Source organism: Falco peregrinus, chromosome 7, assembly GCF_023634155.1.
Source record: "Falco peregrinus isolate bFalPer1 chromosome 7, bFalPer1.pri, whole genome shotgun sequence".
Taxonomy (NCBI): Eukaryota; Metazoa; Chordata; class Aves; order Falconiformes; family Falconidae; genus Falco; species Falco peregrinus.
In genome coordinates, this window is record NC_073727.1 from 79831143 (window position 1) to 79843784 (window position 12642).

Consider the following 12642-nt stretch of genomic DNA (forward strand, 5'->3'; position numbering starts at 1 on the left):
TTTTGTAGACAATTGGAGTTCGCATGTCAAATATATACATACTCCCATGTTTCATAGATATATGTATAGTTCATTGATTTGCACAGGTGTTACGTAGCTGCCCATGTAATGCTGTGCATTTTTTATTCCAAGTGGCCTGTTAGATTTCTAGCCAGCTGATTCCATGATATATGAAACCATAGAGACATAACACTTCGAGCATCAGGTCATCATTGACTTCCCTTGCATTTTACTGATCTAGATCAGAGCAGCGCTTGGTCTTGGACTAAGCAGTTTCCTTTTTCTGCAGGAAATGTTATTTGTCAGAACTCAGGCAGGGAGACAAATTTGACTATTTAGTAGCAAAAGCAGCTTTTTATTTTAAAGTGTTGTGTCATTTTCTTCATACCAAAAATGGCTGTGGAATATTGATAAACTAGGTGAATTGTCACCTCTGTACTCGCTGGAGACTTTTGCAGAAAAAACCCTTTCGAGCTCCTGGGGGCATAGGGCATCATCCCCTGAAGCGGTACTGTGACTGTGTGCCTCCTCTGGTTGGTGTTGCCGCCTTGTCCTCAGGCAATTGTAGTTACAGAAGAAGGTTTCAACGTTAGTCTTTACCAGGAGTTCTTCCTACTTCATCAGGGAAGGAGCCTTCACACTGCCAGCTGTTGCAACTCAGCTTGGAGGCAGAAATTGCCAGCCAAGGGGATTTCTGAACACGAGTTTGGGTTTTAGGCTCTCCAAGTGTGGCACCACTGTCAGGGCAGCACATGCCAGTGACTGGCACAGGGGGCAACAGTCCTAGGGAGGAAAACTCTAGGTAGTAAAACTCTAGGTAGCTCACCAGTGCAAAATTAAAGGTGTGGTGGTTATACAGTAAGTGTTGCGGTAAATTTGCCTGCCTCCGGATCAGAAATATTGAGTTCTGGTATAAACCAAGAGAGGTCACCATGCTCCCTAATAGCATCCATCCATCTTTTAGTCCTGATTTAAGGATGGAGAAGTTAAAGGGACCAGGAGGAGAGGTGACAAGCACGCTAATGCATCAGACTAGTAGCAAACTAGTCTTTCTCACTCTTACACACTATCTCCCAGGCCATACTGCTTCTCTGAAATGTGGGCTTCTTCTCCCTCTCAGGTGACATTCAGATTGGAATGGTGGATAAAAAGGGCCAGTTAGAAGTAGAAGTCATTAGAGCCCGCGGCCTCACACAAAAACCTGGCTCCAAATCTACCCCAGGTAAGGAAAAAAACAGACAATATATGAACAGAGAAAAAGAACATGACATGTACTGATAAACTGGTGATCAGAGACTTTTTGACCTTAGCTGTCAGTTAGCTATCACTACATTTAATTTTTTTTGGTTTGCTTTTCAATAACGAATATGTGAGTGGATATATCCTTGCTACCAACGTCCACTTCTTACCACCTTGCATCTGCCAGTTGCATGCCACTTTTCAAGGAATGATTTTCAGCAACTCAACATCCTTTCTGTAAGGAAAATTTGCAGAAATATTTCTGCATATCTTAAGCAAGTCATATATCTCAGAGGGGCTTTGTCAATGTTGAAGAAGCCCTTTGTGTTTGTTCCACATCAAAACAAGAGGTGGAGAACAGATGACAGTGCTTTGAACAAACAGCTTAACAGACCTACATGCCAGGATCTTCTGTACGCAACAGTGCTTCAAGAAGACAGCAGGTTATGCTAGTGCCAGTGTCAGTAATTTGTATAATGAATGAGATTTAATATTTTATCATTTTATAAGGACATTTTTTAAAGTTCTAGTTATTTATAGAAAGCTTTATGAGAGATTTATAATCGCTACCACAACCACTGCTTACTGTAACAACTAGAACAGTAGTTTTAGATAACATTTTACCAAAATGGCACTTTTCAGCTCCTAAGGAGATTGTAGATGAAAGAGGAATTAATCTCTGTGTTATCGGAGTGACTTATTTTAAATATTCCTAATATGAAACATCAATATCTTCTGCTTTGAAATATCTCTGACCCCTAAACATACATAGAGACTCCAGCACAGCTATCAGTGACAGTTAATTCCTGGCAAAATAGTGTTTTTAAAACGACAGACATGAAACATAACTGTTGTTGGTTACGTCTTAGATCATTACATTCAGTGTTTATAAATTGAATTGATTTCTTATGGCCTGTGTAATTTATTTTGTGGATGTAATTGTATTCAGATTATACAGTGAAGATAAAGTGTGTCATTTTCTGTCCGCTCAGCTTCCTTTTAAGGCATCTGTCCTTCAGCTCAGATGTGCAATGTAGAAGTTTTTAAGTACAAACATAAAAGTCGGTAATTTATTATGTTCTGTTTGCAGCTCCTTATGTCAAAGTGTATTTATTGGAAAATGGAGCGTGTATAGCTAAGAAGAAGACAAGAATTGCACGGAAGACCCTTGATCCTTTGTACCAACAGACACTGGTTTTTGATGAAAGTCCACAGGGTAAAGTCCTTCAGGTCAGTTGCTTTTTAATCCCATTTTAGGCTATCATTTGGAGAAGCACTTGCATATTTACTTAAGTTTAAGCAATATGCATAAACTCTTTCCAACTCACTAAGCATTTAATTTTATAAATGCCAGCAAACATGTCCTTGTGGCTTGTGGTTTCAGACCTGCAAAATGTCTGGCTGTATTAAACATTTCTCTTTTGTTGACTCTTGCTCCTGTCCTGCTATTAGGTTCTCCCACAAGAGGGAGCAATCATTCACCCTTAAGAACAACATCTTCCTTAACGCTGCACATAACAGCAGGAGTGAATACATAGCATGGGTTTGGGGGCAATGCTGAACCTGTGTTTATGTTCTTCCAGGTAATAGTTTGGGGAGACTATGGCCGAATGGACCACAAATGCTTCATGGGAGTTGCCCAGATCCTTCTGGAGGAACTGGATCTGTCCAGTGTGGTAATAGGCTGGTATAAATTATTTCCACCTTCATCACTAGTGGATCCAACTTTGACTCCCCTGACACGCAGGGCTTCCCAGTCATCTCTGGAAAGTTCAACTGGGCCTCCCTGCATTAGATCATAGTAGCAGGTGCTGTCTAATAAGAACATCGCCCAGGATAACAATTGGAACCAGATATTCACACGATCAAAAAACGCTGTTGGAGAGAGACAATCACTTCTGTTTTTGCTTGTAGTAGTTATCCAAACATATGTCTGTTTGTCGAGAGATGGCTTAAGTTGACAGAACAAAGGTATATCACATATGGCCAATCTATTAGCGGCTATCACCGATGCTTATAACGATTTTAAAAATAAAATAAAATAAAAGGAGAGAGAGTGAGGGACCTTTAGATTCGACCTAAGTCAAAGATGACCCAAACTGGAAGTTCTCGCTCTGTTAACAATGTTGTATTTTTCACATCTTGACAGAGCTCTTAAGCAGTGTTACCTTCCTGGTGTTTCAGCAGTTTTTCTGTACTTGTCACTTTCACTAGTTTTTTGCCATGTGATTCTGCTAGTTTTGTAGAAGTCCCACAATGCTAACAGAGACCCTTCCTTTCTTTTTCTAAACTAAACAAAAAAGGGCTGAAGCATATCTCTGTAAGCATCGTTAAAGTGTTCAACAGCCACAGTTATGATTCCAGCGAGTTCAAATAGTTTCTTAGTTCTGGTACTTCCAAGTCTCTCAGGTGGGAACCCAGAACAAATGACCAATCTAAGTTATATTCTTAACAATAAATGCTCATCACAGTGCCACTTTTTCTTTGTAAAAAACAGATATGTTTGCATTATATATAGTAACTTTTATGTTTATGATGTTTTGCATGGAAGAATTTTGAAGAATTCTGCAACAACTGCTGGGGACTGGTATAAAGCAGCTTTAGTCTTAATTTTGACGTTGAATATGTTACTGGTAATGCAATTTTCCTCCTAGAAATGGAGAGGAAATATTTACGTTTCTGTGTATAAATGTATATTTGACTTCCCAAAATGTTGACCAGGAATGGATTGAGCATATGACACTTTCAGCTGTACCCAGGCTTCTCTGATGTGTGTCGCTTCAGATGCACCTGGCTGCCCTGGATAGAGCATGGTATGAGTTGTTCAATGTTTCACTGGAAATTCCAGTTGAAATATTCTGCACTTACTAATGTTTTTATCAAATTTTAGTTTACATTTCTTTGAGATTGATGCAAGCACAAGGCTTGATTTTTTAACGCAAGATATCTTACTTTTTGGAGGAAAAAAAGTCAAAATTTCAATTTGCTTTTTATTCATTTGAGTTCTTGGCCTTGAAATCCCTTGTGATATTCTGTAAATGTGCGAACAACTGCAGATTACTGCAGGTGCATTGATATGTTTCCCCTCCTTTTACAGGCCATTCAATTTTGTGATCACACAAATAGAGCAGCATGACTTGGAACTGTTCAAAGCTGCATGCACGTTTTGTAAAAAGAGATGAAAAAGGTTATTTAATAATGTATGTTAGTTCCACATAGGCCAGCTTGTATGTTGCATGTACTTGTACAGTTTGCTCGTAATTACTATACTGAAGTAACCAAGAAATCTAAGCCATCCATTTTTCTTATAGACATTTTGCAGGTTTTAGCCAGGCTAGGTCTGTAAGTCTGTGCTAAATGTCTATAGATGGACTTTATTTTTTACCCTATGGAAAACGTGATGTAGTACGGACCAAATTCCTTCTAATAACTATTTTGGTGTAGATTCCTACTGTGGGGCTGTAACACATGTAGAAACTGTGCACACACTAGGTTTTAATTCATAGACATACTGCCTGCACCAAGTGAACTATTTATTATTACTCAACATGTGGGAATTATTCTGCCCATCTTTCCATAGGGCGCAGATTGGTTACTGCTCGACCTGCTGAGCAGGAAGAACTCAAGCATTGGTGCACTACTACTAGATCCTGTTCTGTCTTAGTGGCCAAAAACCAACTAGTTATAATTCGATAGTATCTTTCTATTTTGACCACTTGTCTTAACACTCCCCTGTGCTTTTAAATGAACTTCCAACTCATGTTATGTAAACATGTTTAATAAAATTTCCTTTTCATGTTCAGTGTAGTAGTTGTGCTCTCTGTATGTTCTGAGGTTCATCTGTGATTCTGCTCGCTGCAGGACTGTGTGAAATGTGTTAAGGAACAGTAAAATGATAAGTAATTTCTATGGTTCTTTTGATTGCTGTAATAGTGTACGTTGAAATCTGGGGCCAAAAGCTGAGGCCTAGTGAAAGTCGTGTTTGGTTGGCTTCCTTTTCACCAAGAAAGGAGCCAAATTGTGCTCTCATGCGTTGAAGCAGGCAGATTAATGTCTGAAAACACATGTAGGCAAATTACCATCTGGTGAAATCTAATCAGTTTATTGGAGTTGAGTGATGCTGTGACTGCTTGCATTCAGTCAATGGGGCGGCATGTGTTAGCACCAGACACCAGCTCCCATCCGCTGTGTGCTAATTTAAGACATGAGGACAACTCCTGATCTTTTGCACTTTTTAAACCCAGAAATATGCCCTTCTATTGTAATGCCATTGTGGACAATTCTTTATAGAAATTTACCTGAGAGCAGAATTTGGCGCTAAATTTTATTAGAGTTGCAAAGTTTATGTACTTGGTTTGATTTTCAGTTTTCCATGTCCCACAGATACCTGATAACAATTTAAAAATAACATAAAGACAATATTGCCTCACTTTGAACACTTTTGTTTATTACTTTATTTAACTGAGTACCTGGTTAAGCTACTGAAAAAAATGAATAATTAAACATGGTAAATCTCTGAACAAAAGGCATGTTATATTTCTGCTTCTGTGTGGTGGGAGTGATCTGTTTAAATGCAGAATTTGTCACACTGTTGCAAAAAGCCCTCGATTTCATAAACCTCATGGGTCTGAATATTGTGTCCAGTACTAGGATATTTTTTCCTTTCTGTTCCTGAGAAATAAAGTTCAGCATTTCTGATCTCCCCCTGGAGCAAAGACAATATGGCAGAAAAAAAACCCCACTGATCTATTTCATTTATGGTGTTTCTGATGAGCAGGGATCACATATGCAAAGATTTCAGGAATGAAGCATTAGACTGTGCTAGGACAGATAAGTTGTGTGCTGGTCTCCTTTCCCAGGGACTGTTGCCTTTTAAAAACTCATTGCTGAGTGCTGGAATTATAATACACAGATAAATCAGCTTTAATTCCATCCTGGTTTTTCCTTGAAAATGCAGTACCACCTTATATGTCATATGCAGGGGAAGAGCAAAGTTATTAAACTAAAAATCCCTGTCATGTAATCTGACAGTTATTGGATTCATCTCGAGTAAATGTTCTAAATTTTGTATCAAAATGCAAATTTAGTGTCCCTCTTTGAGGGCAGAGAAAAAGCTTTTGGCCTTGACCTTAGTGTTAGAGACACATCAGAACTGCAGTGAGTGGATAGGACAAATTCCTTCGTAATTCTCAGAGAAATGATACCTGCACTTCCATTGCCTGCTTTCAGAAACAAATGACAGGCTCAAAAGTTGAGTTCAGCCCAGGTACGATATGTTATACATAGGAGAAAAGTTCAGAGTGGATCTTCAGTGGCTGATCTGCATACTCCCAAGATTTTACTTATAGCCTGTGACTGGTCCTCTAAGAGGTCGGCTGTTTGCTGCTCCTGTGTAGTCGCTGCTCAACTGTCCACAGGAAAAAGGGATTGTGGGACTCATACTCTTCTTTTGCCTTAACTGAAGAAAGTCTTGGCAGACAGCAATGTGGCTCTTCCTTTAAAGCCCCAAGCGCCCACTCCTATTAGGTTACCTTACTATAATTCTGCAAATATAGATTAAAGCCATCTGCAAGAAAGCGGATTGTTGATGAAGGATGTGATTTCTCCAGTCAAGTAATGAGTATTCTGGCCATTTTACATCATTAAGAAGTCCACTAAAATCTATCAAGAGTAATGAGTTTCAACCAGTACTTCACTCCCAGCCCATCCACTTCTCTCCAGGAGAAAAAGAAAATACATGCGTCATGTATGTATTTTCTCAGTGTCTGCATGGATGAGCATGTATGCTGGTAGTTAAATACCAAGTTTACAAAAGAGGTTGTGTGTGGCAAGCATGTTACATAGATCAAATGTTCTTCTGCGTTTTGTGATCCAAATTCCTTCTACCTGAGGTGCCAGAGGTAGGAGGGGAAGCTGCCTTCACTCCTTCTAGCATCTAACTGATGATGATGATTCAGCTCCTGAACACACAGCCTGATGCCTAATGAAATGCGCCTTGGTTAGGTATGTTCTAGTCATTGGTATGATTTGAAGCCGTAGTTGTGCACCAGGACATAAAACCTTAGATGCTCTGCCTTGAGTCAAAGTGTCTAATGCTTAACACTAGTAGTAACTGAGGGAAAGGGTAAAAAGTTGACAGAATCTGTAGACTACAGTAAATCAATACAGCAGTTCAGGTAAAGCAAATATTATACAGCTGTATTTATGTCTCTGCTAGTACAAAAAAGGCATCCTCAAGAGCTGAGTCTTTTGGAGGTTTCAGCTGCTGGCTGCTGGAAGCGAGTCACCTAAAGGTTTCACAGAATCTTACAGGTGGCCTCTGAAAAAATTGCCTTCAGAAGGCGAGCAGCAGCTTATTATTACAATGCTCTTTAACAACTCATGATTGTTCGTTCTGATCACTTTTAACATGTCTGCAGTTTCAGGACCCTGCTAAAATGCAGTTAGAAATCAGTAGTGGCTCACTTGGAAAGCACTGGCTCTGTGGTGAAAGGTTGTGTGATATCACCACCTGTGCGGATTTTCAGTCTGTCTGCAATAATTCATTTAGGTGAAGATTTAGAGTCTTTTTTCACATTTCCTTCTCATATATATCAGTAGGATGTACGCTTCTAGGTGACTTTGAGAACCTAGGTATCAGCCTCTGCACCTAGGGTGGGTGTAATTCCCCATTTCAGAGTCATTGCATAGATACTGAAAAAGCAGAGTGTAAAAGCAGTTGTGGAGTCCTCAAGAGATTTAAATAACATAGTAAGTTCTCATCTTCTTGTCTGGCTCCTGAAGTCTTTTTTGTGCTGCCAAGTATCAGGAAGAAATATCTTCCATATTAAACCTTGTCACTATATTTCAGCTACAGCCAAATAAAAATTCCTGAGCCATGCAAGCCAAGCAGGACAATGTTGTTTCCTTCAGTTTATGCCAAGGCCTATACAAAGATTCTTTCATAGAGAAGATGTCTCATGTTCCAGTCTTCAACTCTTCAGGGAGCAGCGCTATCACCTCTACATTTCCAGTATCACCACTTTGTCTTTAGACCCTGTTGTCTGGTCTGACTTGCTTAGGCTGTTTCATGACAGCCCGTCTCCACAGAAGAAAGCTGCCCGTGTCCACACTAGAGCACTAATTATAAAAGATAGAAAAATCACATTTAGAACAAGCTAACACAAGGGTTTGTTGACAGTCCTAGATATTTTAAGAAATCTTTTCATGCAGTTTAACCCAAAAAATTAAGACTTGCAAATCCAGCAAATACTGTAAAACAGAACTTTGATTAAATGTTACAGTATATACTGAAAAAAAAATATCCGTTTCGATAACTGTATTTGCATACTGCAGAAACAGCATTCACACACAGTGCAAACATGGCAGTATTACAAGAGCAAATAAGATCAAAAATGATCAATTTTTATTTTCAGTGATGCAGAGGGTGAGAGAGGGCCAGGAGGGAAATATATTCTAAGTATTTAGTTACTAAGCAAAGTCTGTTAGAAGCCAGAATCGGCATTATCCTTTAGCTGCTGCTTGTTAAAGCTGAAGCAAAAGGAACCAAGGGAGAGACCAAGAACTTCATCCTCCAGTTTCAAAAGGGGCTGCATTTCTTCCAGAGTGACAAAGTCTAAGGCTAAGTGAGCAACCACTGAGTGCTCAGGAAGGAATGACAACACAAAAGAAAACAATGACAATTACAATTAAAAAAAAAAAAAGTGCTTCAAAACCATCTGGAAGACTTTCTTAAGATTGTGAAGGCCTGGGAGTGCAGCTGTCCCTGGACCAGATATAGAACATGAGTCTGGATTTGGAACGAGTCCCCAGATGTCCCTCTTTATAGGTCAGGAGGACTGGATGTCTGTTAGCAGCCGATGCTACAGGGCTGCCGAGCACGAGTCAGCTTTTTCTAATAGAGCATTTTGTATGTACAGTGTGCCCACTCTTGGGAGATGGTCTCTCATGTGCATTGAGTGTGAGCTTAACTTTAAGGGGAGGTAAAGGGTATATATTTTTTTAAGCTCAAAAAACTGTTTCAGAAGAAAGATCTTGCATCAGCCCTCATAAAGCACTGGCTATGATGCTAAAGAAGTCAGGTGCTCTGTGACGGGTAAACGGATGTGTCAGAAATGGGTCCCCATGGAGGACAGGGCAAGAGCTTGGGGACCACAGAGCGGGAGGAGGGAAGGGAAGGAAATCGAACCTCTGTTGCCCTGCGGGGACAAAAGAGGGAGACGCAGGAAAGAAACCTGAGGCATAACTACTTAGCTCCCGTCTTTTTGACTGAAAGCTCCAAAAAAAAGCAGCATGGCTAGCTCCCTAGAGCCTCACAAATGGCAGTGCATTTCTTCCTGAAGGGTCAAAGGATTTGGCCCAACTACTTTACTTCAGTATTGGGAACAGACTGTCTGGTGGCAGCAGGGCTTGTCAAAAAATATGATGCACTGTTTTCCTTTCTGATAGATGACTCTCTAGGAGTTAACCAGGAGAGGAAAAGTAAGCTGATGGCACAAATAACTCGGAGTTGCTCTGTATCTAGTCTCAAAAGGCACATAAATACTGTAATTGCTGGGAATAGGGAGTATCAACAAGCTTCTCACAGGCAGCTTAAGGGTCGCTTATTGACCTCTCTTGCTTTTTTTTACCTGATAGGAAAAAGGCCCTAAGATTTGTGAGACAGCTGAAGTACAGTATCTGCTCTCCTAGAAAATATAACAAATGCTGATTCCCTCCTCTTGATTCCTCCTCTTGCCCTTTCCCTGGTCATTGCTCCTGCAAACTGGGAAGCAAAGTTGAGTGTAGTCTGGCGCCTGGAGTCAGCTCCCGGTTGCTCTGCTTCAGTGCTGCCAGCAGCTCACTTGATTCCCAAGCTTGATGGGGAAAAGACCTGCATTCCTAAACCATTCATGTTAAAATACAAGAAAAACCCAACCCTGAGGCCTTTTCAGACCTGCTGGGTTTTCTTTCGCTGGGGAGCTTGAAACAAAATTAAGTTACAGCTGCACCAGAAGTCACTGCTGTGCTATCTATATAATCCTTCAGCTCTGCTGTGTATGTGGGCTTCTTGGTTAGATTTCTGTTATGCCATTCAAATATTCCCTAAAACAAATCCCAAAATGTAAAGGAGCAGCAGGAGATCTGTTGCCATGGCAGTGAGCTGCTCTTCAGGGCTTAACTTTCTTCTCCCTTTGCTCTTTAGGTGGGTATCTACCCCCAAGCACTAATCTTAGCCTTGCTCTCTCAGCACTTGCTTGCCTGATACAAGCTCAGAGCTGTATCTGTTGTCTTCAGAGAATACCTGTTGGATTTGAAAACATTTACATTTCTTCAGCGAGTGAGAGTGAACGGAGGAAAGCAGAGGAGGGTTATTGAATACCTCACCTCTCTGGGGCTGCTCTTGAGTTTGTACCTGGCTGGTTTAAGACCACTATTTGCCCCCCTGTACTTGCATATCTCATACACACTGTGCATTTTTTACGGACTCCGGATTTGATTCATCTGCACTGAAGAATGTGGGAATTTTGCCACTGATTTCAATGAGGCCGAGCCTGAAGTGCTTCTGTGACAACAGGTGACGGATGCACACAGCGCAGGGAGGCTCTTTTGGTGCCAACAAACCCCCAGCGAAGCAGGAGGCCAGCCAGCCGTTCCAGCTGCGCAAAGCACAGAGCCTCAGCTTCTCTCTGAGGATGCGGCCATCCGCGCAGTGGCGGCGGAGGTGACAGCCAGCGGCAGCACACGGGCCACGGTGCCCCAACGTGACAAGAGGACATTGCCTGGCCTCTAGACGAGCCTCATTTTTTTATCTTCTTAACGTACATGCCCTAACAAACAAGGCCAAAAGCTGGCATTTTCTGGAAAGCTGCCCTGGTCAGAAAAGCAGCAAGGGAGCGTGGCGCTGGGCTGTGTGACAGAAGAGATGGCCCTGGGCAGCGCCCGGCCCAGCACCACGGCTCTGCGGGGGGGCAGAGGGGCAGCGGCAGGAAACCTGCCCCTGCGGGCAATCGCGATTGGGCCAGCTCTCGCGACAGCGTTATTTATTTAGACAAATAAATATACTTGGGGAAACGTGTGTGGAGGAAAGAGCCCGCTGCTCTCAGGCTACTCGCAAACAGGGCAAAAAGCCTTCACATACGTTATTCAGGTGGGCGGCACACCCCGCGGAAGGGCGGGAGGGCGCCGGTGCCTCACGGGGCCGCCCGCCGTCCCACCTGTGGCCGCAGGAGGGCGCCTCAGCACCGCGGGCCGCGGGCAGCCCTGGCGCGGGGCACCGCCACCGCTCGCCCCTCAGGGGTTTCGCGCCCGGCTGTCCCCGCTGTCCCCGCTGTCCCCGCTGTCCCCGCTGTCCCCGGCTGTCGCGCCCCTCGGGCTTTTAAGTCTCAGGCCGCACGGCTGCCCCATCGCACCGTCGCCTGCCTGTCCCGCCGGCCCCCGTGTGCGGCCGGCCTGCGACCTGGGGCGAGGGCCGTCGGCGAGCCGGGAGCGGGGCTGCTGCCTCGGAGCCAGGGGTCTCTGCTCCAACGTGGAAAAACAAGCGTCTGCTTTACTGGGCACTTTTGGGGGGGCTGTATTGTTTTTTCCAAGCGTTGGACGTACACCTGTGGGTGCAGTGAAACGGGGTGTGTGATCACCGGCGGTGCCTGTCCACCGGTTTCACCGAAGAGCTCTCAGAACAGAGCGCAACAGTTTTGGAAGAGAATTCCTACAGCAGAAAATCATGCTTATCTGCAACAGCCTACTTTTCTCTGATTCAGTAGCAATCATGAACTCGCTCACATAGAGCCCGTTCCACTAAGAAGTGTTAAAAAAAAAAAAAAAAGCACATTTGTCCCCATTCCTGCATGGCCTGCAGCGGCTGCTCTGACGGCTCGCCAGGCTGCGGTGTGGGTAAGCGCAGAGGCCCGTGTTGATCTCTGAGCGCCCCTGCTACTGTCAGGCTGTGCTGTGCCCCCACTGCATCGTTGTTACTTTCATATTAAGCTACAAGTCAGATACATCAGGAGAATTTCTGGCGACCAGTGAAATCTCATGCTGGAGGATCATTAAACTTCGATGACAACCTGTTTAAGGAGGAAGAAGATGATGCTGCTGACAACCAAAATGGTTTGGTAACTCAAACTTAGGTACTGCTCATCTAGCTGCTATCTTGAGACAGGTCAGTCCACAGGGGCGTAAAAGGGAAGGACTTGCCCTGTCAGAGCAGACAAAAAAGCAGGATGGGTTTGGGGGAGCAAGGTCTAATTTGATACCCGAGCCATACAAACCCACGCAACACCACAAAGGAACTGAAGCAGTGAACTGCACGTGATTGCTTTGTGTAGACCAGGGATCCTCAAAGTTCTTAACCAGGGGGCCGGCACGGATGAAGTGGCAGCAGGCCATCTGCGGCTGCTTGGTTTCCCCCCCAACCCCCGGCGG

The 12642-nt window shown here is 43.1% G+C and overlaps 1 protein-coding gene across 47 annotated transcripts in view; it reads left to right on the forward strand.

Moving 5' to 3' along the window:
* The window catches only part of RIMS1 (regulating synaptic membrane exocytosis 1), a 335729-nt gene extending 332442 nt beyond the window's left edge, over positions 1–3287 (forward strand). For all 47 annotated transcript variants that reach the window (XM_055809523.1, XM_055809526.1, XM_055809556.1 and 44 more), the window contains 3 exons: positions 1121–1222; positions 2330–2469; positions 2823–3287. In XM_055809523.1, coding sequence (XP_055665498.1) covers positions 1121–1222; positions 2330–2469; positions 2823–3041 — 461 coding nt within the window. In that variant the 3' untranslated portion in view covers positions 3042–3287. The remainder of the gene's footprint in view (positions 1–1120; positions 1223–2329; positions 2470–2822) is intronic.
* Positions 3288–12642: the final 9355 nt, after the last annotated feature.